Below are 22,983 nucleotides of genomic sequence, written 5' to 3' on the forward strand. Positions count from 1 at the left end.
GTTTCTTGTTTTCTTTTTTTTTTTTTTTTTTTTTGTATTTATTTGTAACTGAAGCTCCAACATTCAGCATTGTAGCAAGGAAGCACTTCTTGATATTTGCACTATTTCTAAAACATTAGCTGTATGAGAACTTTCAGTCATCTTGAAGAAAATAACATCTCTCCTTCTGCTCCACGTCTCAATGCTTTCAATAAACCCTTTTACAGTTGAGTTCATAAAACAAGTTTCTGGTAGAGATAGGTCCAAGCCAAAAAAAGCTGGATTTAGATCTGGTTTCAAACCTCAGGTCTATTTAAATTCGATGTTCTGGTTTGGTCCCATCTGTACTTTCTGGCATTAAAATGTGTTTAATCACATCCGTTGGCCCATAAATGTTATCAGGCACTTCAAAAAAAGACTAATAACAGTCTTATACACTATTTTGGATTTCTTCATACCAGATAATGTCAAAGTCTCTTCCCTTAGAGACTGACAATAACAGGTCTAAGGAACCCAAATCTATCTGCTTGTTCAGTTGTCTGTTGTCACTAGAATCTCTGGTTAAAAAAAGGTTGTGAATGTATTCTGTATAAGCTGTAAATAAAGCATTACTACTTTAGAAATAAAGCCTCTAGGAATATGGTTATGATGCCTTGTCTTGTAAGCCACAGAACAATGAGTTCTGAGCAGAAGCCACAGGAGAGAAAAGGAAGTTTATAATTAAACCTGTTGATGTCAATAATGCCAATAAATGCTTCTATCTAATGAAAAATTTGAGGTATTTTTAGTGCTATTTATATATTTTATTTCTTCCTAAAGTACAGGAATTAGTTTCTAAATGAAAAGTCTATTTATTCCCTTGGAAACATCTACAAAATTAAAATTAAAAAACTTGCTGCGATGCACCTGAAGATCGGGATTAGTAAACATGACTACTTGTCAAAGGTGGCATCAGATTTGTTTTAGCATTAAAAACAACAAAAAGTTAGTAAATAAAAAATATTTTTAAGTTTGAATCTTTCTAGATTTGCCCATTTAATATATCAATAGAACTTCTCACAAAATATCACTTAAATCTGAATGCAATATACATACAAATCAATCGTCATTGACCAGTTATCCACATTTTAGGCATACACACAATTCAAGAGAGAATTCTACTGTTTCATTGCATATATTGTGCAAATATAGTTTTTGGCTCCTCATTTCCTTATTTTCAGAGTGTTAATGGACTTCATGATCGGACCAGAAATCCCAAAAACTTAATTAGGGAGCACACTGTCTTCATGAATGATTTGCAATCAAATTTTATTCAGTTAAAATCCAAAAAGTTTAATTTCAACATAAAGGAAAAGTTCCAAAACTGAGTGTCATATGTTACTTGGAGTTCAGTCCTACAAACATCGTGTGGAAGGTCAGTATTGGCTCCCCACTCCTCCCTCCCTCTGTTCCCTCCCCCCACATCCCCATTGTTTTTCATAATAAAGTGGTAATTGCAAACGCAATGCAGTAGTCTAAGTGCAAGCCATTTTCACTATTGGAGAATTCAGAAATAAATAAGCTTAATGAAGAGCTAATTATGAAAATGTATCAACTGGAAGCAGTTTTTTTATTTAAAAAAGTATTTACAGTTCTTAGCTTACAAACTATATGCAACCATTTTCATAGCTGTGAGATCGTATTTTAAATTACAAGTTCCATCTCCCACACAAAGCGAAGACAAACTAAGGGCCCGATCCAGCAATACGTATGTACGTACATCTGTATGTACGTGCGTGCACTGAAGTGAGAAATAAGCGGTTCCCACCGACACCAGGTATTTATAATGGGGAGCTCACCCTGGAAGTACAAAGCCCACTGCAAGATGGGGCCCTTGTGACCTGATGCAGGTGGTTCTGCACTTCTACATGCCATGAATTTGAAGGGAGTTGCACATACTCAGTGCTTTTCAATCAAGTTTAACATAAGCATACTTCAACATAATTGAAAAAGAAGGAACATTTCTAACGATGTAGGGACTATGGAAACAAGGCTTATTTACAAGACTTGCTGAAAGAAAAAAAAATCCCAAATACAGTATCAATGTGGAACACAGAAGTAAACATCTTGGAAAGAAACAGTACAATGAAATCCAGTTCAGTGAAACATGATATCAAAAAAGACCAATTGAAAATAAATTCACTGTGCATCAATCCCTTTGATCCTATTTATGTACATAGTGGAACTTTTCTGTAAAGCAAGTTGTACCCAGTACAGAGATCTGGACCTAATACGTAAGTATTTTAACTGCTGTGTTATAGTATATATTCAGATCTGGAGTATAAATGGTAAACAGATCATGTTAACTTCTGATGAAGTTAAGTATTTAGAAGACCAAATTTACAGTTGCGAATGCCATGCATTCAATAAAAGATCTCCACTATAGTTGCTAAAACAAAATATCAAGCTCCTTTTTCTCCTTGGACTCCAAGAGTGAAAATGGCTTCCTGATCTGTATTTGTTAAAAATATAAGCACCAGGGATTTCAAATTAAAGACAAAACAAAAACCCCAAACAAAAAAAAAAAAAAAAGAGAGAAAAGAGAAGAAAGCCTTACTACATGGCATTATACAAACATAGGCCACTTTGCAAAGGAGACAGTTGCAAAACAACTTTTAAGTTAGCACTGTTTTCAGAACACAAGGCACAAAACAAAAGCAGACATCACGCCAGAACAATGAACTTCACATGAAAGCTAATACCTGACCTGTACCATCCTTAAATATCTTACAATGTTAAATAGAGAAATGAAAAAAAAAAATACAGCAGCAACATAATTGTAATTTTGACTTTAGAAACAGTGCGTAGACCCCTCCTGAGTTGTTTACTCCAACCATTTCAGAGACAGTAACTTAAAAGTTCTCAATGTTTGTTTCACAGGAAAAAAGTTTTCAGTGTCTGAGAAGTTAAACCTTTGTTAGGCTTTCTTGGATTTTTGCTTGGTAACTTGAAAAGTTAGGAGTTCTGTCCTCATCCAAGAGAAGATGCTTAAGTAAGGTTGTCCTATAATTAAGCCCACTGATGTACCTTACATAAAAACTGACCAGAAAAATCTATAGTCTAAATCTCTTCAACATTTTGTTGGGAAGCCTCTACTTTCATCTTTTTAGAAGGTGGCACTCCTTCAGAGTCCTTAATGAGGGGGGAAAAGAAAAACAACCATGTTATCATTGCACTGAATTTCAGGAACCATAAACATCGAACAAAAAGCAGGAACAAATTCCCTGGTGCGTCATTTGTAAAATACATACATCCCTGGATATGAGAATGACATGACCAAGTGCATTAGCTTCCTGAAATCGCTCCTCTGCTTACGTCTTACCTCAACTTCTTCACACTTGTCGTCTACTGACAAAAGGCAAAATTCTAGTTCCGGGCTAAAAACCAGTGAATATTCCAAGCAACAGGCTTGACACATGGTTATACCCGGGACCTCCCTCAGCTCCACACTCAAGCACAACCTGCACCAAGGGCACACAACTTCTCTCCTGCTGTAGCCAAAGCAACCTCTGCAGGACAGAGTACGCAAGGTTTGGAAAGCACAAGGTGTGCACTGAAACAAGCCAGCCACCTGCAAGGAAAACCAACGGACTGAGCAGTGCTTTGCCTGAGGATCTCGGTGTGAGGGGGACAACTGCAAGGACGATTTCCTTCTCCCACCCATCCAGAATTTTTCACTATACCTTTCAGTAAACATCCAAACATCTCAATCACTGAATCTACAAAAATTACCTTTTCTAACTGCTATAGACATTTACTTTTATGGAAGGTGTTTTACTTCTGAATGGTCCTCAAAGGGGCCTGTCCAGCAGCTTAGGTCCAAGAATTTTATTAACATGGAACATTAAAATTCCTTTACAAAATCAACACAGACTGGTTCAGGAAAGTCTGAAGTAAATCAGACCAATCTAGTCTTACTGTTCAAATTATGTGAAATGCAAGAAGCCAGTCAAATTAACCACAAAACCAGATACATGCACATTTAATACTCTACAGCTGCTCTACTGTCCTCACCTTTGGAAATCAGTCTTAATACACAACTGGCCTCCTTACATTTGCTTTTTGGTAAAAATACTCTTTTCCAAATTCCAAGTAATTGGCCTTTTGCGCTTAAAGTTACCTGAGAGTTTTTAGATGCCTCTGTAATTATATCATTTTCTCCAGAGGACTGAATTTCTGCTTTCTCTGAACTATTCATGGAATTTTCCATTGAAGACTGTGAATTCTGTTCATCAGAGGTATCTGAAATTTCAATAAATAATTTTAAACAAAAATAAAAGCATTCAGCAGGAGCTTTTAGGATGTCTTCTCATTAGCATCATCCCAAACACATACATTTCACCCACGTGTAACCATTAATGATAACATACATAACAACTGTATGAATATAATGAATTAAGCTCAAACTCCACGACCACTACCCCTGGCTGCTGACAGACCTCTGCCATCACGCTGCCGGCAGGATACAATTGCTGGAAGCAGTCCCTAGAGGGAGCTACGCTGCCGCATACCCTGTGACAGAACGACATTAACACTATTAGCGAACAAGTTTCACCATAAACTTCGCAAAGGGACTGACCGCAAGGAAACTTGCTTCAAACCAGAAGTAAAAGGCAACTACAAAAAAGGGGTGAATTGTGATAATTAATGGATCTAAAACTGTGTGGCTAAGGAGAGAGAATAAAGTTATCTGAATCTAAATTCAGCCATATATTTCAAATCCACTCCTTTGCTTGATACTACTTTAAGATAAGATTTAAAAATTCAGCTCACTAGCTTAACCATTAAGATTGTAGAATTTTTAATTCTGGTGCATACTTGGAGAAGTCTTCTAAGCTTGTTACAGCTCTTACCTGCTTCCAATTTTTGTGTTTGATTTTGAGTTTTTCTTTTTTTTTTTAAACCCTTCTCTCTCTCTCAAAGCAAGACTTACAGAGGACTCGGGGTTAAAGCACCCATCCGCTTGAAGAAGGGATGGGGCAGTTAAAGTGTCTTTACAGGTTAAAGATCAAAGTTTAACACAGCATTTCCAGAAGCAGACTCAAGAAAAGAAAAACACAAAAAACATCCCACCCAAAACCAAACCCCTTTGATTGTAAAAGGTCAGTTAAATTTCTTTCAGTATCTGCATTAAGAACAGTGTAAGGACTAGAACCCATTCAGTCCAAAAATTTTTGGACAACCTTGGTTAATGAAGATGACATAACCAGCGAGTAATGGATATTTTTGTGGTGTACTGTATAAAGAGCATCACAAGCATTTCTGAAAGTTCCTCCGACAGAATTTGACGTAAAGTGACACCTATGATGAGCAGTCTCAAAGCTCAGATACAGCAAACTCAGATGGAATCATCTTCCTTTCCGTGTCTCACCAGAAAAGGATGTTAATACTGATAAAGAAACAAGTCCCAAGGGTCAGAAGGAATTCTTCCAATTTCTGTTGTGTATGTCTGAGCATACACTGCAACTTGAGCTAAGCAGCACTCTGTGATGTGCACATCTCCCAGTGACAAAAACACACTTAAGAGCAACTTCCAGAGCAGACAGCTCATCGCTGCTGTGTTCTCTTCAGTTGCTACTGGCAGCTACTGCTCATGCTGCTGCTGGCCTTTGGGCAAGAGGATCTGTATTTTAAACTGCCACGCCCCAAGCTATTCCACTGCCTGCAATGACTTATTTGCACAGCAAAATGTTCTGAATGCACCTGTTTTCTTTCCCTCAGTAAGTCTGCAGATGACACCAAGCTGGGTGGAAGTTGTCGGTCTGCTGGAGGGCAGGAAGGCCCTACAGAGGGACCTGGACAGGCTGGATTGTTGAGCTGGAGCCAACAGTATGAGATTCAATAAGGCCAAGTGCCGGGTCCTGCACTTGGGTCACAACAACCCCATGCAATGCTACAGGCTTGGGGAGGAGTGGCTGGAGAGCTGCCTGGAGGAAAAGGACCTGGGGGTGTTGGTTGACAGCCGGCTGAACATGAGCCAGCAGTGTGCTCAGGCGGCCAAGAAGGCAAATGCCATCCTGGCATCCTGGTACCAGGAATAGTGTGGCCAGCAGCAGCAGGGAGGTGATAGTGCCCCTGTGCTCAGCACTGGTGAGGCCCCACCTTGAGTACTGTGTTCAGTTTTGGGCCCCTCAGTACAAGAAGGACACTGAGGTGCTGGAGCGTGTCCAGAGAAGGGCAACAAAGCTGGGGAAGGGTCTAGAGAGCAAGTCTTATGAGGAGCGGCTGAGGGAGCTGGGGTTGTTTAGTCTGGTGAAGAGGAGGCTGAGGGGAGACCTTATTGCTCTCCACAACTCCCTGAAAGGAGGTTGTAGCGAGGCAGGGGTCGGTCTCTTCTCTCTAGTAACAAGCGATAGGATGAGAGGAAATGCCCTCAAGCTGCGTCAGGGGAAGTTTAGGTTGGATATTAGGAAAAACTTCTTCACCGAAAGGGCTGTCAGGCATTGGAACAGGCTGCCCAGGGAGGTGGTTGAGTTAATTCCCTGGAGGTATTTAAAAGAAGGGTAGACGTGGTGCTTGAGGATATGGTGTAGTGGTGGACTTGGCAGTGATAGGTTAGCGGCTGGACTCGATGATCTTAAGGGTCTTTTCCAACCTTAACAATTCTATGATTCTATGATTATGTAAGTCCACATGAGGCATTTCTGACCACTCAAACTGTCCCCTAGCTTTAAGGGACCTCCCCGATTTCAGTATAGTAACATGAGATAGATGTACAAGGTCATCAACCCTATCCAGTTGAATAATGTCACAATTCCAGGGGTTTGACTGATCATAACAGTTTGGTAGATAAATAATTATTTAATAACTTTTTAAATACTGCATATAACCAATAAAAAACCCACATTAATAACGGGTATTTTTTGCCATTACTCCTCCCTTTGATTTTACAGTAACTGGCTCTGGAACTAATCCAGAGAACTTGGTATGATTTTCCCTGACCTAAATTTAGTCAGGGGAGCATTTATGCTATGTAACAACTTCACACAAGCAGGTTCAGACAATATTAGACCTAGGAGTAAATCCTTAATATTTACCCTGACCAAATACGCCAGCTGAGACTTTCTTTGAAGGATATGGCGTTCTGACTTATTTCAATTTGGTGATGATTCAGTTGTCAAATTTTAACCCCAGTTAACAATGACAACATTTAACACACTTAACCATCCTGGTATTACCAAGATAAAAGCTCTAAATTTAAATTGGTTAGTGGATCTACTGAGCTACGAACTACAGCAGGAGGGCGTAATTTAATTGCTTTGCTATGGGAAGAATTCTGCAACCAAATCATTAGAATGGTGTTAAGGACATCTTTTATCTGTTATAATAGGATGAAGGAAGTTATCTTCCCAAGAATATAAACACAGAGCGCGTTTCAATTACCCAAAATACCATTTAAAGATTGACGTTCAGAACAATCTCTTAACCCACATGTATTTTTAATCTCTGCACAACTGCAGTAAAATATTGTAACGCTTTTAGAAAATTAGGACAGAATTCAGATCTTACTTTTGAATAAATAACTAGCAGGGTTAAGAAAAAAAAGAAAGCTTAGAGCTTACACAATTAAAAAAATAATTTCAAAGTATCTCACCTCTATTTTACTTTCACACGAGATAACAAACATTAACGGATCTACAAAAGTAATACTTTCCAGGATTTGTGTGATTACATAGTAACAGCCATTTAAAAAATTATTTTAAATTATTTTAAATTATTTATTTTCAAGACTGAGATTATGAAAACAATAAACCAAGTATTTTGACATTCAAGGTCTTTTCAGAGAGGAGACAATCTGACCTTTCCAGTTGTATGGAAGTATCACCAGTAGGCCAGAGACATTATGGCCCATTTTCATATAATTCAGAAACCATTTCTTTCAACCTGTTATTATTCAGTTCTTAAAATGGATAAGCAAAAAAATGACACACTAAAGAATAACATTTTTTGTTTGGCTTTGAAGATGGTCTTTTCAACTTACCTTCTGAACCAGGCTGCTCCTTTGCTTCTGCCTGAGTTTCGTCAGACTTTACTTCAGTGCCGTCTGCTTGTGTTGCCAAGTTCTGTTCTGGTGCTGGACTTGAATTACTACTGTTTTCTTGTTTTATCGGAGAAGCATCAGCTATTGAACTCTGGTTGCTATTGTCATCTGTTAACAAGAGTTAAAACCAAGGAAGTCTAATTTGACAAGATAAAAAGCACACCATAATTCTTCCATATTTTTCCTGTATTATTCCCCAATAACACATGATCTCAAACAAGCTAGACTATCATCAAGTCCTAGCATTCAAACTAACACTACATCTAACTTTTTTCCACACCACCACAATTTTTGCCCTTGCAGCCTGTGCCATAATGCAGGAGCTTTCCAGCAGTTACTAGAACCAGAAAATTTTTAAAAGGTGCTCTAACTAATATTATGCAATAAAACCAAGACTGTTTTACAGAGATCGCTTCCAAAAGAACCCAGAATTTTGTACTATAAGTAAAACAGATCAACTGAAGCGACAGTCTCATTTTATAGCTCATATAACACAGGGCTAATTAAGTGTCCATGCTGCAGACTTACAAATACACATCACTACAATATTCAGACGAGCAGATAGTTTTTTGAAGTGTGTCCTGAAGGTAAAAGATTAAGAAAATAAACAAAACCAAACCACCAAACAAAAAAGCAACAACAAAACCCCATCAAGGTAAAAATCTAACCTCCAGTCCCAATATCAATACTTTTTAAGTTATAATTGTCCAGAATATTCTCTAGTCTCCAAAAGCTTGGATCACAGTAACCTTCTGCAGGACAGATCATGTCTCTCTAGTTAACAGGAAATATTCTGCCTATACCCGCTTCCTGTGAAAACCAATGACAGTGCTTTAAGTATCTCATCTAATACTTTATGAATAACAGCGGGGTGCAACTTCCTGTAATCTTTAAGCCAGTCTAACAACTATGGGTAACCAAGAGGGAAGCTCCCACTCCCCGAAGAAAACTAACCCAACAAAACATTAAATTACTAACATGCAGGTCAATCCACCTCCTTCTGCATCTGTACAATCATTACATCCAAAGGACTTCAGAAACACACAGCTGATGACAGGGCCATCTCTTTTCAGAGCAGCTTGAAGCCAGATCAGATTAAGTCTATCATGAAATTGTACAGCATGTCTTAAAAACACAAGTGATATATGATAAAAAAGCAAGTCGTATATTCACTGAATGGATGGGAGAAAAAAGACTTAAGAAAATTAAATGATCTGACAAGGCAAAAGCTAAGAAGTTTGAACGAGATTAAAAATTAATCCAGATCTGTGAAAATCCTGCTCAAACCTTTAATCGCAAGACCATACTCACTGTGAATACTGCAAAAACCAACCAGGAGGCAATACAAATGCAAATGAAACGGAAATGAAAAATTTGTAACCCACTAAAAAACAATCCTCTCTTATCAGCTCAAATAGTGCTGCATTCTCAGCCATAATTGTTATCCAAACACCTAAAAGGTAAAAAAATTGAAAAAAGCTGAGCTGTGCAAGCTCCTCTGGAATAAATACCAGGTTAACACTCAAGAGTTCACGTTTTAGAGAAAAAAATAGAATGAAAAAAAATTGACCTAATAGCACCTGACTGGCAAGCAAAAAAGAGTTTTCTTAACCAGTTAATTTCATCAACCTGAAGCAGAAGGAAGACACCACAGAACCAGAGCTTGCTTTCTTGGCTATTGCAGAATTCTTTTGACCTGACTGACCTCTAAAGTTAAAAAGTACAAAACCTGCACAAATTATAGTATGTACCACTGAAGCTTTCAGGATCTTTTGGTTCTTCAAGCAGCGAAAGTGACAAGAGTTACTACTTCGCTTAAGTGTAGCATTTTGAATGGCAGATATTTCTATTTTTGTTTTCATATTTAGCTCCACTAACAATTTTTTTCCCCACACACAGCCCATACAAAAATTACATTTAAACAACTGTTAGTATATCCGCAGAAGTTCAAGGTACCAAACGAGTATCTGATACTGTTCTCACTTTGACTCAATCACGTTATACATACATCTAAGCAACAGAATTTGGCACTGTTTGCTTATACTTTCATTGCAGTGTAATAGGGTAATCGGGGCTGACCTTCTCCCACTCACCATGCATGTCCATCATCCCTGGAGAGGAGCTGTTCTCCGGAGTGGTCACTTCAGAGCCACATTTTTCATCTTTGCCTTTTTTCTTATTCTTATTTTTCTGAAAAACAAAAGGTACCACAAACAAATGAGACTATCACCATGAAGATAAATCCGTGTTGCAATATAAACCCCTTCCCATTCACTACTTCCATAAGCATCTCTCAGTTTCAAGTGAGAAATAAAGCCAATCTAATAATAACTGACTTTATCAATAATGCATTAGTCCCAATAACTGCAGGGCTGTTTTTCTAATCGTATTCTTCATGACACAAAACACTAGGATATACAAGTTTTTATCCAGAAGTTCTAGTAAAGGTTAGCACTTAAACACAGTTTCTGTCTTCAAACAACTGCATAATTTTTGTAAAAACTACTGAAGTTCTCAATAATACGCCTCATTCTACAAACAGGGAATCTGAGGCACAATGATTAAATGGCTTGCTGAAACTGAGTCAGAGAACTTGGGAGGTGCTGGCTGCTAACTTTGTACTCAGTCCAAATTGCTACAAAAGGAAGGTCAAAAGAATCTTTGCTACAGAAGGAAAAGGGACAAACATTGCTGATCAGTGGCAGGGCTAAGATTCATGAAGCTACCCGATTTCTGAACTCATAGCTCTGCTCACTGTATGGTTTATGCATATCAACACACTGCTACAAACCTCAGTACATTCTCCCTTTTACATCAGAAAGGTTGTAGAATACACATAGACAATATGCATGCATGCACAACAGGAATGATAACAGGTCTAGAATTTTGACACTAAAGAGGCAGTTTTTTATCTCTTTCTCAATGACCAGCACTGCAGAGGCCTCCTCCTCCACAGCTAACGCTGTTTCTTCATTAAAACTAAAAGATGGCTTAAGGAAAATCAGATTGGCCTAAAACAAAGAGCATAAGCAAGACACTCCTACATGAACAATAGGTCACATCATGTTCATGACCAAACAACAGTATGGACTGCAAGCATTAAAACAAAGGAAGAGACAGTGGCATCCATCACGTGGAAAATCTGCGTCTGCTAAGGGATGCAGCATTTTCAATTAAGAGGTGACGTAATCAGTCTCATAGGAGAAAGAGCCAGCTGCACTGCTTTTGGAGGATCCTGCGTGCCTGCTGAGAAGACAATTAAAAGCCTGACTCTTGGAAGAACGCTCGGCAACCCATCCATTCAGACAGTGTCCTCCAACGAGGGAAGGAACTAAAACCACAATCAAATATTTTCTAGGAATGCAGAAGAAATTCAACAAGTGATATCTAGAAGGGCTCTTCCCTCTATTTTTAATAGATTATTAGGCTTATTTTTAAATTGCATTTTTACTTCAGAGAAGCCAGATTTTATTCCCTAATATGTGAAACAGAGGTGAAAGCACATGGACATCTTCACCTTTGTAAAATGAAAGTTTAGAGGGGACATAATCTCTCCGGTTTGTGGTTTGTTTTGGGCGGGGTTATTTGGTTTTTGTTTGGTTGGGTTTTTTAAGGCAAAGGGACACTTTTGCCACAAGAGAAATAGTGGAAAATGACCACAAGCAATTTGAGCCGAAAAGTTTTTTTTAAAAAGCTTTAACCATCACTGGTGAGGTTCTACAACAACTTCCAACACTAGCAGGAAGAAAGAACCTATCTAATTCTAGTTCAAAGAAATGTCAACGTGTCTTAGGAACAACATGGTGCTGGTGGGGGTGTAATCTGATCTGTGTTCACTAAAATCAAAGACAACTTCCATTTGAAACACAGAGCAGTAAAATAGATCTTGTTCTCCTATTCTAGTAAAAAGCAAGTATAATGTCTGCTCCTTCACAGGTGGATGAAATTGGATATAAAAGGATGCTCACAACAAAATTAAATAGCCATGATGGCACCTACCTGATAGTTATTTTTTTAACATGTGCACTTGTTTTAATTGTGAGAACTTCCAGAGCAAAAAGACAGAAACCTTACGACATCAAGCCTGCAACAACTGCAGCTGCACAACAGCCTCTACTTGTAATGAACAGAATCTGACTGTAGGACACTAAAGTAACTGGTCTTGAACAAGTGTCCCAATTTCAGCAAATGTGGAGCCTAAACCTAAAGATGATGGCTCAAAAAGTAAATTAAACTCTGCACATAGAGACCGTTATATAAACTCATTCTTCTTAACAGAGATTCTGACTTCAGGTACCAGTCACCTTGAAAATTCATCCAGAAACTCACTAGAAATTCTATTTTAAAGTTCCATGGTACCCATCATGCAGGCATACCTTAACTGTGGTAAAAAGATTTTCAAAAGCTGTTAGCCTAAATAACCTAAACCTCTCTCTCTCTCACACACAGATAGTAGAGCTTTTCTCCTGCTATGTATTGTAAATAATAAAATCAAGACCAAATATTTGGCAACTATAAAGAATGAACAGGTTTCTGTAAAGAAACCACAAAAGGTTTCCCAATTCACAAGGGGTTACATCACAGAGATGCTGCTCAAGAATCGGAAGAATACAAGAGGCTTACCACAACTCTGACAGTCACAGAAATCTGTGGTACAACCAAAGGTACAGAAAGAAACACACTCAGTTAAAACAACCCTAATCAAAAATAGGTCTTGAATTTGGACTTTGAATAAGACAAGATCATGACACTGTCTTGTCTGAAAAACCATCATTTTACACATTTATTAACATAGTAGTTTTCTTCCAGAAAGGTCTTAACTTATACTTCAAATGAAGTAAATACACATGATAGCCCAAGGAAGGAATAGCAGATTTAGGATATATATTCTATTGTATCATTAATTTATTGTGGTACCATGGATTAGTTTTCTTTCTATAATAATATTCCAACTTACAAAATAAGAGCAATGTTCATTTTGAAAAACAATTTGTAAGCCCTATCAACTTTGATTTTTAGACTTATTTTTATGCCACATAATTGTATCATGGCACATGAAGAGTACACACTAAGAAAGTAAACATGATGCATACACAAAACATTTAGCAAGAGGAAACACACATTACAATAGAAGCATGTCTGCTGTATTGGTTGGGCTGGACATCTTAATACAAGTGATCTCAGTTCCACACGATTTTCCTACCCCTTACTTCAGTGTTTTGCACGTATTTTTGAGCAAAACAGCAGCGATGCACAGAGAGAATACATCCTCCACCCAGTTCCAAAACAGCTACTTTCCTTTAAAGCACTGGGCAGAAAGAGGGGGAAAGTAATGAATGTTTTAGCTTTTCCTCACTGCCACTCAATTATTAGTTTAGAGAAAGGTTTCAAAAATAAGTTTCAAGCTGAATGTTTAAGAGTTATCTGAGAACTGATCCAAGCTGACTCCACGAAGAGTGCCACCCACTGAACCATCATCAACATCATTTTCTGTAGAGATCAACACGTCCCTAGAGCTCTTCTATTCAAATGCTTGCAAGACCCACACCAGTCTTAGCTTAAAGGCTCAAAGAATAGCGAGCACATTTCTTCTTTTGACTTTCCCTAAACGAGAGTGTCTACATCTTGAAACAAGCAAGACAGCTGCAGGATACTTACATCATCGACTTTAGGCTCTGTTACTGGTACCCATTTGTAAATCCTTAGGGATGTGTCGCCAACTGTCACCCACTTCTTCTCCCTATAAAATTACAATGCAGGAGAAGTTAAGTTTCAGATTCAAAAGAAAGTGATCTACTATTGTAAGTTGTCAAGGATTTAAATAGGCTATTAAGTAGGATGATCTCTATTACATCGTCTTTAGTACTGCATTGTGCAAATTGTTCTTTGCATTTCACAAACTTGTTAGAGCACTGCTAACCTCCAGATTTCTCAGGGCTGTTACTTGACTAGGTGAGTAACTGCAGTAGCAGTAATAAGGTCTGGATTAAAGACACAGTTAAGAAGAACAGCTATTGAAAATGCAGATTTGATGCCTACAATTTTCACTTAAGTTTGCAGAGAGCAGAAGAGGTTTTAGACAGAGCAGTGTGGTTTGATTGTCATGAAGCTGTTTAATGGTATTAGAAATCTAAATGCATTTTGACCATCTGAGGTTTATTTTTGGGTAGAAATTTGCTGCTGCTGGCAATTTAACATTCACTCAACACTCCTGTCAGAAAGCTCTAAAATTCTAGCCCTTGAACCAGCAGCCTTATTGGTAGCAATATGTGCCGTGATGCAGAATTCAGACTCTGGAGAGCCTAGTACTCTTGGACAGCAAAGGCTGAGAAGGCTATCAGAGGGGGAAAAAGCATAACCTACGGCACTCTGTGCAGACCCCTGCCAGCCACCCATGAAGTCATGACATTGACAAATTGTGAAGGAAATCTGGCTGGAGGGCATCACTACATTAGGGGGTCACGCAGACACAGAGCGTGGAGATGGAAAGGATGCTGAACATTTAGTTAAGTTGAGCTCTTTACATCAGAATATTAAAAGAAGGTCCACAATGCCAGAGAAATTTCATCACGTTTCTGTGATCAGTTTTCAGGTCACAGATTACCACTGCTGGTTCTTGGGTCTGTAATATAGCTCTGCAAATGGATCGATTAAAAGTTAACAACAAAGACCAATGCCATTAATTATTCAGGAACATCTGAAATTAATTTGGCATGAGATCTCAAGCATTTTTCTTTTTTAAAAACACACTTAAATAATAGATTTGGGATCCAGTTATAGGTTTTTTAAAAATGTTCTTTGCAGGATGGGAGAAGCTGGATGTGACTCCAAATATATATGTGATATCTCCATTTTTAGAAAGGGCTTCCAGAATCAAAAGCAGCCACATTGTAGAAATGCCACAAACATCCTCCTGACTATTTGTTTTAGCTGCTAAAGCCCATCTTATTGTTTTCCCTTTCGAGGAGACACTTCCCTGTTTAAAAACAAAAAAAGCTATACATGGCAATTTGATAAGTTATGGATCTGTCCACAAGGATATTTTAATTAAAGTACAAACCTATTTCAGATTAATTTCTTTCCCACTGCTCTTCTTGGAGCACAGTTTTCTCCTCAGTGTGTTTAGATACATCCATTTGGGAACACTAGATGGCTGAAGTATGTCAAAACCCAATTTTATGCTAATTTGGAGCTCTACTGCTAGATGTGATAAAAATGACAGTGGTGATGAGGGCATGTCAATAATGAGAGCATACTTAATTGTGAAGAGATGATCATGATATAATTTGGGTTTTTTTTAAGGATACAAGACAAACTAAACTTACTTCTACTTAGCAAAACCTTTGAAGTTACAGAGATAAAACCAGCTGGGGTTTTGTTTTGGGTGTGGGGAGAAGTGAATAAATACTTTTTAAAAAATCAAGATTTTAGTCTTTTCCTACAGCAAAATATTACTTAGAGATGCTGCACTGGAAAACCAAAAGTTCAAGATACCTGTTAGCATCTCAAAGCAGCCTCACACAGCATCTTCACTGGACAGACTGTAGAACACAGGAGGAAACCTATATTAGTAACTTTTTCCTTCTAGTATTAAAGTTAGCCCTGACATTTTAATTCTTTTGAGCTTCTTAAGTACCACTTTAAGTTTTGATAACCCTCAGCTATAGGGATTATTTTTTTTACCGAATTCAATACACAGTAATTCAGACAACAATGGGAATAAGGATATTTTGTGATGGAAGTACACCAACATCCCAGTCCTGCAAACACTTATGGCTAAAAAGAAAACCCAACATCACACTGCTATTATTCAAATACTTTACATGTGTAAGCATTCACAGTCTTGAAGGTTTAAGACCACAGAAGTATTAATAAGAAAAAAGAAGACAACTTCCCCTAAAACTTAATAAAATCATTGGCAGCACAAACACAAATTTGTTAACAAAGAGACGTAATGACTTTCAGACATTTAAGATCAACAGGGTAAAATAACTTCAGGATTTAAGATGTTTATTGTAAACAGAACTTTGAGTATTACCTGTAATACTTATTGCCTCTCCATTTGAAAACCAAAACGAAAACCCAAACAAAAACCACCCAAACCCCCAAAACCAGTTCTACTCTGAACACTCACTTTTTATCTTTTGTGCAAAGACACCATCCAAACCTGCTGGTCAGGGACTTCCCTCTACATTTAGTTAGAATTGACAATTTGCTGATGCTGCTCATAACAGTAAGTTTGCTAAATGCTGTACAAACTACAAAATATTCTTGCTGACCAAATGCCCGAGTAGGAACGAGGAATTAATGAACTCTTGTGCCCATTCTGTTGTGAAACCTTAAGTAGTTTCTGTTTTCCTGTCTGTAAAATGGATCTGCTGCTGAACCCACTCATCCTGAGACCCTGACCAGAACTCCACCCCCATAATGCTACTCCACCTTCGTTAAACAATCTCTAGGCAATATTTTTTATGGCACCGTCCCCTGTTATACTACATAGGTGATCTCTATATTGACTGGTGGACTGGAAAAGGTGGTTGATGGAACACCAGCAACCTGAGAGTTAATCAGGCTAAAAACGCGGCAATTACCAACTTTACTTGCCCATGTCTAGCTGACAACTCCATAGCTTTACAAAAAAGCCCATTTGTTTCTGGTTTCAAACCTCTCCTGTTACTCCATGAATGACTCAGAAGTAACAACACTGGAAAATGGCAAAACTTAAAATATATACAGTAATATTTTCTTCTTTTAATCTTCCACACTGAAAAGTATCTTAAATATTTTACTTGTAGTAAATTCAGTAAGTAATCAATGCAACAGAAACACCCTTACATTTATCTGAAATTGTGTTAAAGCATTTCTAGATTCTGAACTGTATCTGCACAGCATTTAAAGGACAGCCAAGGGTACGTAGACTAAGCATTAGTATCAACACTTCTTTAGTGCTTATGCCTGAGGCATACTAATATCCTAGAACTTACATAATTATATACTCAATTCCCCATTCTAAGTAGCCCAAAACTCTTAAATATATTTATATTTTGCATATTAACACTAAAGCTCCAAAGATGAATATAAAATTCCATGTATAAAAGTAATATACCGGTGAGCAAACACAACAGTGTATATTACACTTATACATAAAGTGTCAAGGCAGCTTCTGCAGCACCAATGAGTGCTAAAAAACATTTGATGGCACAGAAACAGAAAGCCTTTACTGCCAATATATTACCATTCAAGAAAAGGCTTTCACACTTGTTTGGCTTTTTACCATGACTATCATTTATCATAGTGATCGGTATTTACACAAGGATTTGCTCCCACATACCCCATCTTCTGTTGATGATCACGAAGTGACGTCATAATGCTGAATTTATCACATCACACTCACTTGCATTGCAACAGAGTTTGGTGAAAATCACAGAATTATGACCTCCCTGTGGGATCAAGCAAAGGAGAAAGGGGAATGGGAAAGAAAATGCCATTATTATACACAAAAAGTGCTGTAAGATGCACAAATTAAGATTTTTTTTTTTTAAAGGAAGGCTTGCTTTTCAGAGCATGCCTATTGCTACACAGACATTTGTCTAGTGACTAAGATGAAGTATCCCCAAATATACATGGTGTTTCTTGACCACGCTGCAAATACAATGAAGTACCATGTAGCATGAATGGACAAAGACCAATGGTTAAGGACACCTTCTCTCCGAGTTTGTCTAAATATGGTGCATTGTGAAAGTCCCCTTTAACTTAGGCCAGCATGTCTTTAAGCAAGTTCTACTATGTTCCAGATTGCAACAAGCACCTTCTCTCCCATTAAAGAGAAACACGACTTATGCATGACACAGCTCTACCTTTAACGTACATCCAACTTCCACTGAAGTCAGAGAGCATATCCTGGCTCAAAAAGAAATAATCAGGAGCCAGAGAAAACATATCGTAATTCAATCATGATAACAGCATGTTTGGGCCACTACAGCACCTCAGTACAGTTCCTGCACATACACAGGGTATTTTTACTTCCACTGGCACTACATGAACTACAATCTTAGCAGGAAACCAAACACAGCCGATGTAGCTGGGCTAAAACTAGGGTGGCAATCTGGTAGTAGCAAAGAGCCTTTTCCAGAGGCATCATGTTAAGAAGATCTATGTCATAACTGCTTTTCAGAGTGAAAGCCTATTTTAAGAAGGAAGCACAAGTAGCAAAACCTGTAGAAGCTCAATCTCAGAGCATTACATACCACACAAAAATATTTTAGCAAGTGTGAATGGAGACAGTGAACAGAAAAGTTCTACAGCAGCATTGTCTAGAAAGTCTACTCTATCAAGCCACAGCTAGCAATCCCAACCAACAGTACCGGGTAACATGATCTTACTGCCCGCGGTGACCTTGCTCCTCAACTTTTACACAACATGCTTTGTTCTGAGCTACACCCCAAGGCATGTCTGGCTCTACAACCAATTCCCTGCCATAATAAATATTTAGCACTTTCTGTAAGTACTTTCATCAGTTGTCCAAGCTCACCTCTTCCTCATAAGGTGCTATCGCTATTCCTTGATTACGGCTTTGGGTCAGAAAAAGGTCAAACGGCTTCTGCAAAGATACTGCAGTTCAAAGACATGGCGACACAATGAGATTTCCTCATCCTGGTGTATTCTCTAAATTGGGGTATCCATCTCCATCAATCACACCACAGCTCCATCCTTAAATGTTCGCAGAGCTGTCCAAAAGCTCAGCAGTGGTATGCACCCATGCAAATTATTTCACTGCCTCCCAAGACATCCTACAACTTATGCTTGCCTCCTGCCCATTACTTGTCTTTTAATAGATGTCTGCATTTTCTTTCATTTAATAAATCGGACTTTTATAAAACAAGGGTGTTTCCATTATTTTTCTGAGGCTGATTGAGGACACAATAGTTTTTGCCTGTCTCTTCTTGAGAACCCATTTATAAGCTACACATACCCATCAATCTTCAAAGACAAAAAACAATCCTGTACCCTTCACAGTTTATTGAGATAAATTTATCTCAGAGGATTTTTTAAAATAGACTGAAAGAAAAAAAATCTAACTACTGTTAAAAAGAGTAGAACTACCCTCTTAGCCATGGAAAATTAACATTTTTGCCACACAAACACCACAACACAACCATGTTACAGAATAAGACACGTGCTATGTGTTTTCTAAATAGATGCTTATTCATGAGTGGTTTAAACAAAGGAGATACAGTTACATTAATCTCAATATAAAAACGTAACAACTTCGCTGTTTACCACTAAAAGTCCCTGAAATACCGGAAGTGCTAGGTGCTCTACGAACACACATAAAGATACGGTACCAGCATCAAAGGGCTTACTGTCTAAGAACACATTTTCTATGGAACAAAGTCTGCACTGATGGAAACTGCTTTCCAGTAGGCACGTTCATAGACGTGACAGTACAGACATTTGCTAATATTGCACAGCAAGGCTGCTGCACACCTTCACAGATGATGAAGCTTTGGTCAGCACGCATCAGAAGACTTTACAGCTCGGCATGCCCCTCTACTCATCCTCAGCATGCAGCGCCCTGAGCACAAAAGTCTCAAAAAACTCTGTTCTGTGAAATGTTGGATGCAAGGTATTTTAATCTTCAGTGCCTGCATTTCCACAGAAGAGCTGAGGATGGCAACAAATTGCTCCTATTATGCAAATGAAACTGCACACTTGGAAATTGCCTATGTGACTCTCCTGAAGATGCAGGAATTGCTAGTGTGTAAAGTTCAATTTAACAAGCCAAATCTTTTCAAAACATTTAGACCACAAGACACAGAACCACTCTTGCTAATTTCCCACTGTACTTGACTGCAGTTGGGGGAAATCGTGAGATTCACCTTCAAATTATGATTCCTTTAAAAATAAGAAAAATGGCTTACGTAAATACTTGTGAGATGCACACACAAAAAGCCATACGAATACTTCTGACACTAATCAAAATAAACATTGCATGATCCTGTAGACGAACCCTTTAAAGCAAGTTGTCTTTCATGAGGGTTAAAACGTACAAAATCTATTTATACCGTAAGATTTCTGTTTTATAGACGAAGCCATAGCAACTGACATGATGGCAGAGAGAGCTCTTGCCAAGAAAAAAGAAAAAAAAAAATTAGACATTTTGTTGAATGGCCAAGCTTCTGTCTCTATTCCTCGCTGAAATCCACAAACTGGGATTCAAAGGAAGTATGCTGCACTCATGAATGAAACACCTACAGACAAAATAGTCCCAACACATCCAACAACGCTCCCGTTTGAACAAAAGTCCTGTCACATCGCTCTACATTGTTCTGACCCTTCAAAGCTGGCCCACCAGTCAGCAAACAGCACTTAAAAACACCACCCGAGTAGAAGAGAGTTCCTGAAACCAACTGAACTGCGGTGCTCTGGCTGCTCCGGCTCCCTACACAATGGCTGAATTCTTTGAAATCCCCATCTCGTGCCCTGCGTTATTGGACACACGTCCCGATTCTTTGTCCGGCTCAAGCCAACGGGGCCATTCATCTGCTCAAGGCCATTTAAAACACAACAATCCGTTCCACACATTAAATTCCGTATTTCACTTTTCTTTTCATAAAAGCAAAGCGTTAGCTGTGGATAGCGATAAAAGTGCCCCTTATTTTACCAGCTTTAAAAAAAAAGCTGAGTTATGCAGAATAATACTAACCCAAGGGATTTCCCAGTGGATTTCAAATGTTTAAAGTATTTTAAGATACATGCACAAAGACTGCTGAACAGTCAGTCAACTTGCTGGAAGAAAAAGACTCCCTCTCGAGTCACACTGGCACTGCTCTTTATCCCATCCAAAAACCCTGGACCGACTGTGCAGAACATTGCCGTGCCTGTTTTACCGTATTGTTTAAACACCTCACGTTGATCTCCCTAACAAAAGCAGAAAAAGACAAAAGCGGAAAATGCCAAAACACATTCAAGGCCTAACAAAAGGGAATTATTTCACGAGGGGTACAACCTTTAATTATATAATTTAAAACAAATTCCAGCGGCAATTACGCGCTCTCCCCTGCTCCGCTCGGGCTCTACAACCGCGGGAGCGTTTGTGGCAGACGATCCTGCTCGGTTTTGCTGCGCTTACGTGCAAACCTCGGGAACTTGAAAGGCAAACCGGACAAATACACGTGTAGTAATGAAAAATAAACTCTTGGGCACTTTACAGGGGTATTTTTAACGCTTTAAAAAAAAAAAAAACACAACCAAAACCACTTCTTTGAGCTCTAGTCCCACACAGACCCGGCGGCGCAGCTCCCCCAGGCCCGCTCCCGGGGCCCTTTGTAGGGGTCGGCGGCGGGAGGAGCCGGGCCCGACCCGCCGCCCGCCCGCCCCCGTCGCCGCCCAGCCCGGCCCGAGATGAGCGGCGCGGCGGTCCGGGGACAGCGGGGAGCGGCGGGGGTCGGCGGGGAGGGGGCTCGGCCGCACAATGGAGCCGCCTCTCGCCCTCACACGCCGCCGCCTTCATGTGACTCGCAGGAGCGAAATGGCTTCTGGGTGCCGCCGGCTCCCCGCCCCCCGCGGCCGCCCGGCGGGCTCCGGGCCCCGTGAGGGGAAGGCGCGGGAGCGGGGGGGCGGCGGGGGGTGAGGGGGAGCGGCGGTGGGCGCGGGGTCCCGGCGCGGCGCGGCCCGCTCACCATTTGCGCACTTTCTCGATGGCCGCCATCACCCGTTTGATATCATCCTTCGCCCGGCTCCGGGTCTCGGCCCGCACCGACCGGCCCGACATGCTGCTGGGGGGCAGCGGCGGCCTCAGCGGGAAACGCGGCGCTTGGCGCTGCTCGCGGTGTCCGTAGGTCCGTCCGTCCGCCCGCCCGCCCGCACAATGCTCCCTCAGCGCGGCGCGGCGCGGCTGGGCTCGGCGCGGCTCGGCTCCGCCCGCCCGCCGGGGCCCGCGCACTGCGCACGCGCCCCGCGCCGCCGCCGCCAGCCCGCGCGCGCGGGGGGCCGAGGTGGGAGGGGCTGGCGCGCGGGGCTTGTGACTTGTGTGGGGACGGCGTGCGGCAGGGACCCCCGGGTCCCTTTGTCGGTGTCAGAGGGGAGGAAGAGGAGCGAGGGGCAGAGGAAGGGGCCGGGAGGCGGGAGCTCCGAAGCCGTCCCGGAAGCGCCGGGACAAACCGGCGGGTTCCTGCGGAGGAGCTGCCGGGGCGGGTGGGAGGAGGCCGGCGGGCGCCCGCGTGTGTGGGAGAGTTTGGAGGCGGCCGCCGGGCTGTGGGAGCGGACTCCCCGTCCCCGCGGCGGTGTGTGGCGCGGAGCAGCGCCCGGCGGGCTCCGCCTGTGACAGGCGGCCGGGCCGCCGGCCCTCGGCTCGGCGCGGGGGTGCCGGAGCAGAGCCCCGCTCCCGGGCAGGCGGCTCACGAGCGACAGCCCCGGCCGGCCCTTGTGCAAGGCGCGGTGACACTTGAGACCTTGTGCGTGGGGATTGGCAATGCTTCCTGTTGAGCACGACATGTGCCTGGTTGAACAGGATGCTTAATAAATCCATAATATAAAATTTTTATTATTTTGCCGTGGTTATAAGGTTTCTCAGCTGCGTAAAATAATTCCAGTAATTTCCATTAAATCGGGCTGGGGGTCATGGCAGTACATGAGCACATCAGTAACAGGGCAGAGTTACATGTGAAGTGATGCTCTGCAGAAAATTTCTCCTGCCACGTAGCCGGTGTACTGTGGTCATGGTGCTGCTGGACTCCATTAACTTTTATCTAGTGCACACCTTGCTGTTTGTATTAATAGTACAATCACAGATACTTTCAGAGTACATAACAGCAATCTCTAAAAAACACTGCTGCTGAAAGGAATGCTTCTTAAGGGCCTACATTATTATTCAAATTGATGCTGAGGATGATGTAAAGAAGGAAGCCTGTTCAACAGCACTT

General features: G+C 40.5%; 1 protein-coding gene across 2 annotated transcripts; it reads right to left on the reverse strand.

Annotated features, from left to right (window-relative positions):
• Window position 1: 1 nt before the first annotated feature.
• BCL7A (BAF chromatin remodeling complex subunit BCL7A) lies at window positions 2–21,994 on the reverse strand. Of its 2 annotated transcripts, XM_075109857.1 has the most exons (7): window positions 21,742–21,994; window positions 17,391–17,499; window positions 13,718–13,799; window positions 10,153–10,249; window positions 8,000–8,167; window positions 4,139–4,260; window positions 2–3,150 (listed from the first exon to the last, which is right to left on the reverse strand). In XM_075109857.1, the coding sequence occupies exons 2-7, from the start codon at window positions 17,423–17,425 to the stop codon at window positions 3,079–3,081; spliced, it is 576 nt and encodes a 191-aa protein (XP_074965958.1). In that variant the 5' UTR covers window positions 17,426–17,499; window positions 21,742–21,994; the 3' UTR covers window positions 2–3,078. The 2 variants fall into 2 exon arrangements, with proteins under 2 accessions (XP_074965958.1, XP_074965957.1); XM_075109856.1 differs by lacking the exon at window positions 17,391–17,499 and having other exon boundaries at window positions 21,742–21,993.
• Between the last annotated feature and the right edge of the window lie 989 nt (window positions 21,995–22,983).

The sequence above is a fragment of the Phalacrocorax aristotelis genome, chromosome 15, assembly GCF_949628215.1.
Source record: "Phalacrocorax aristotelis chromosome 15, bGulAri2.1, whole genome shotgun sequence".
Classification (NCBI taxonomy): Eukaryota; Metazoa; Chordata; class Aves; order Suliformes; family Phalacrocoracidae; genus Phalacrocorax; species Phalacrocorax aristotelis.

Excerpts from the sequence above, each read along its gene's own strand:
- BCL7A (XM_075109856.1), bottom strand. The coding sequence starts at position 21,833 with ATGTCGGGCCGGTCGGTGCGGGCCGAGACCCGGAGCCGGGCGAAGGAT. Across the intron at positions 10,250-13,717 it reads CAGAGCCTAAAGTCGATGAT|AAAAATAAGAATAAGAAAAA; the intron begins GTAAGTATCCTG and ends TTTGTTTTTCAG. Across the intron at positions 8,168-10,152 it reads AGGGATGATGGACATGCATG|ATGACAATAGCAACCAGAGT; the intron begins GTGAGTGGGAGA and ends TCTTGTTAACAG.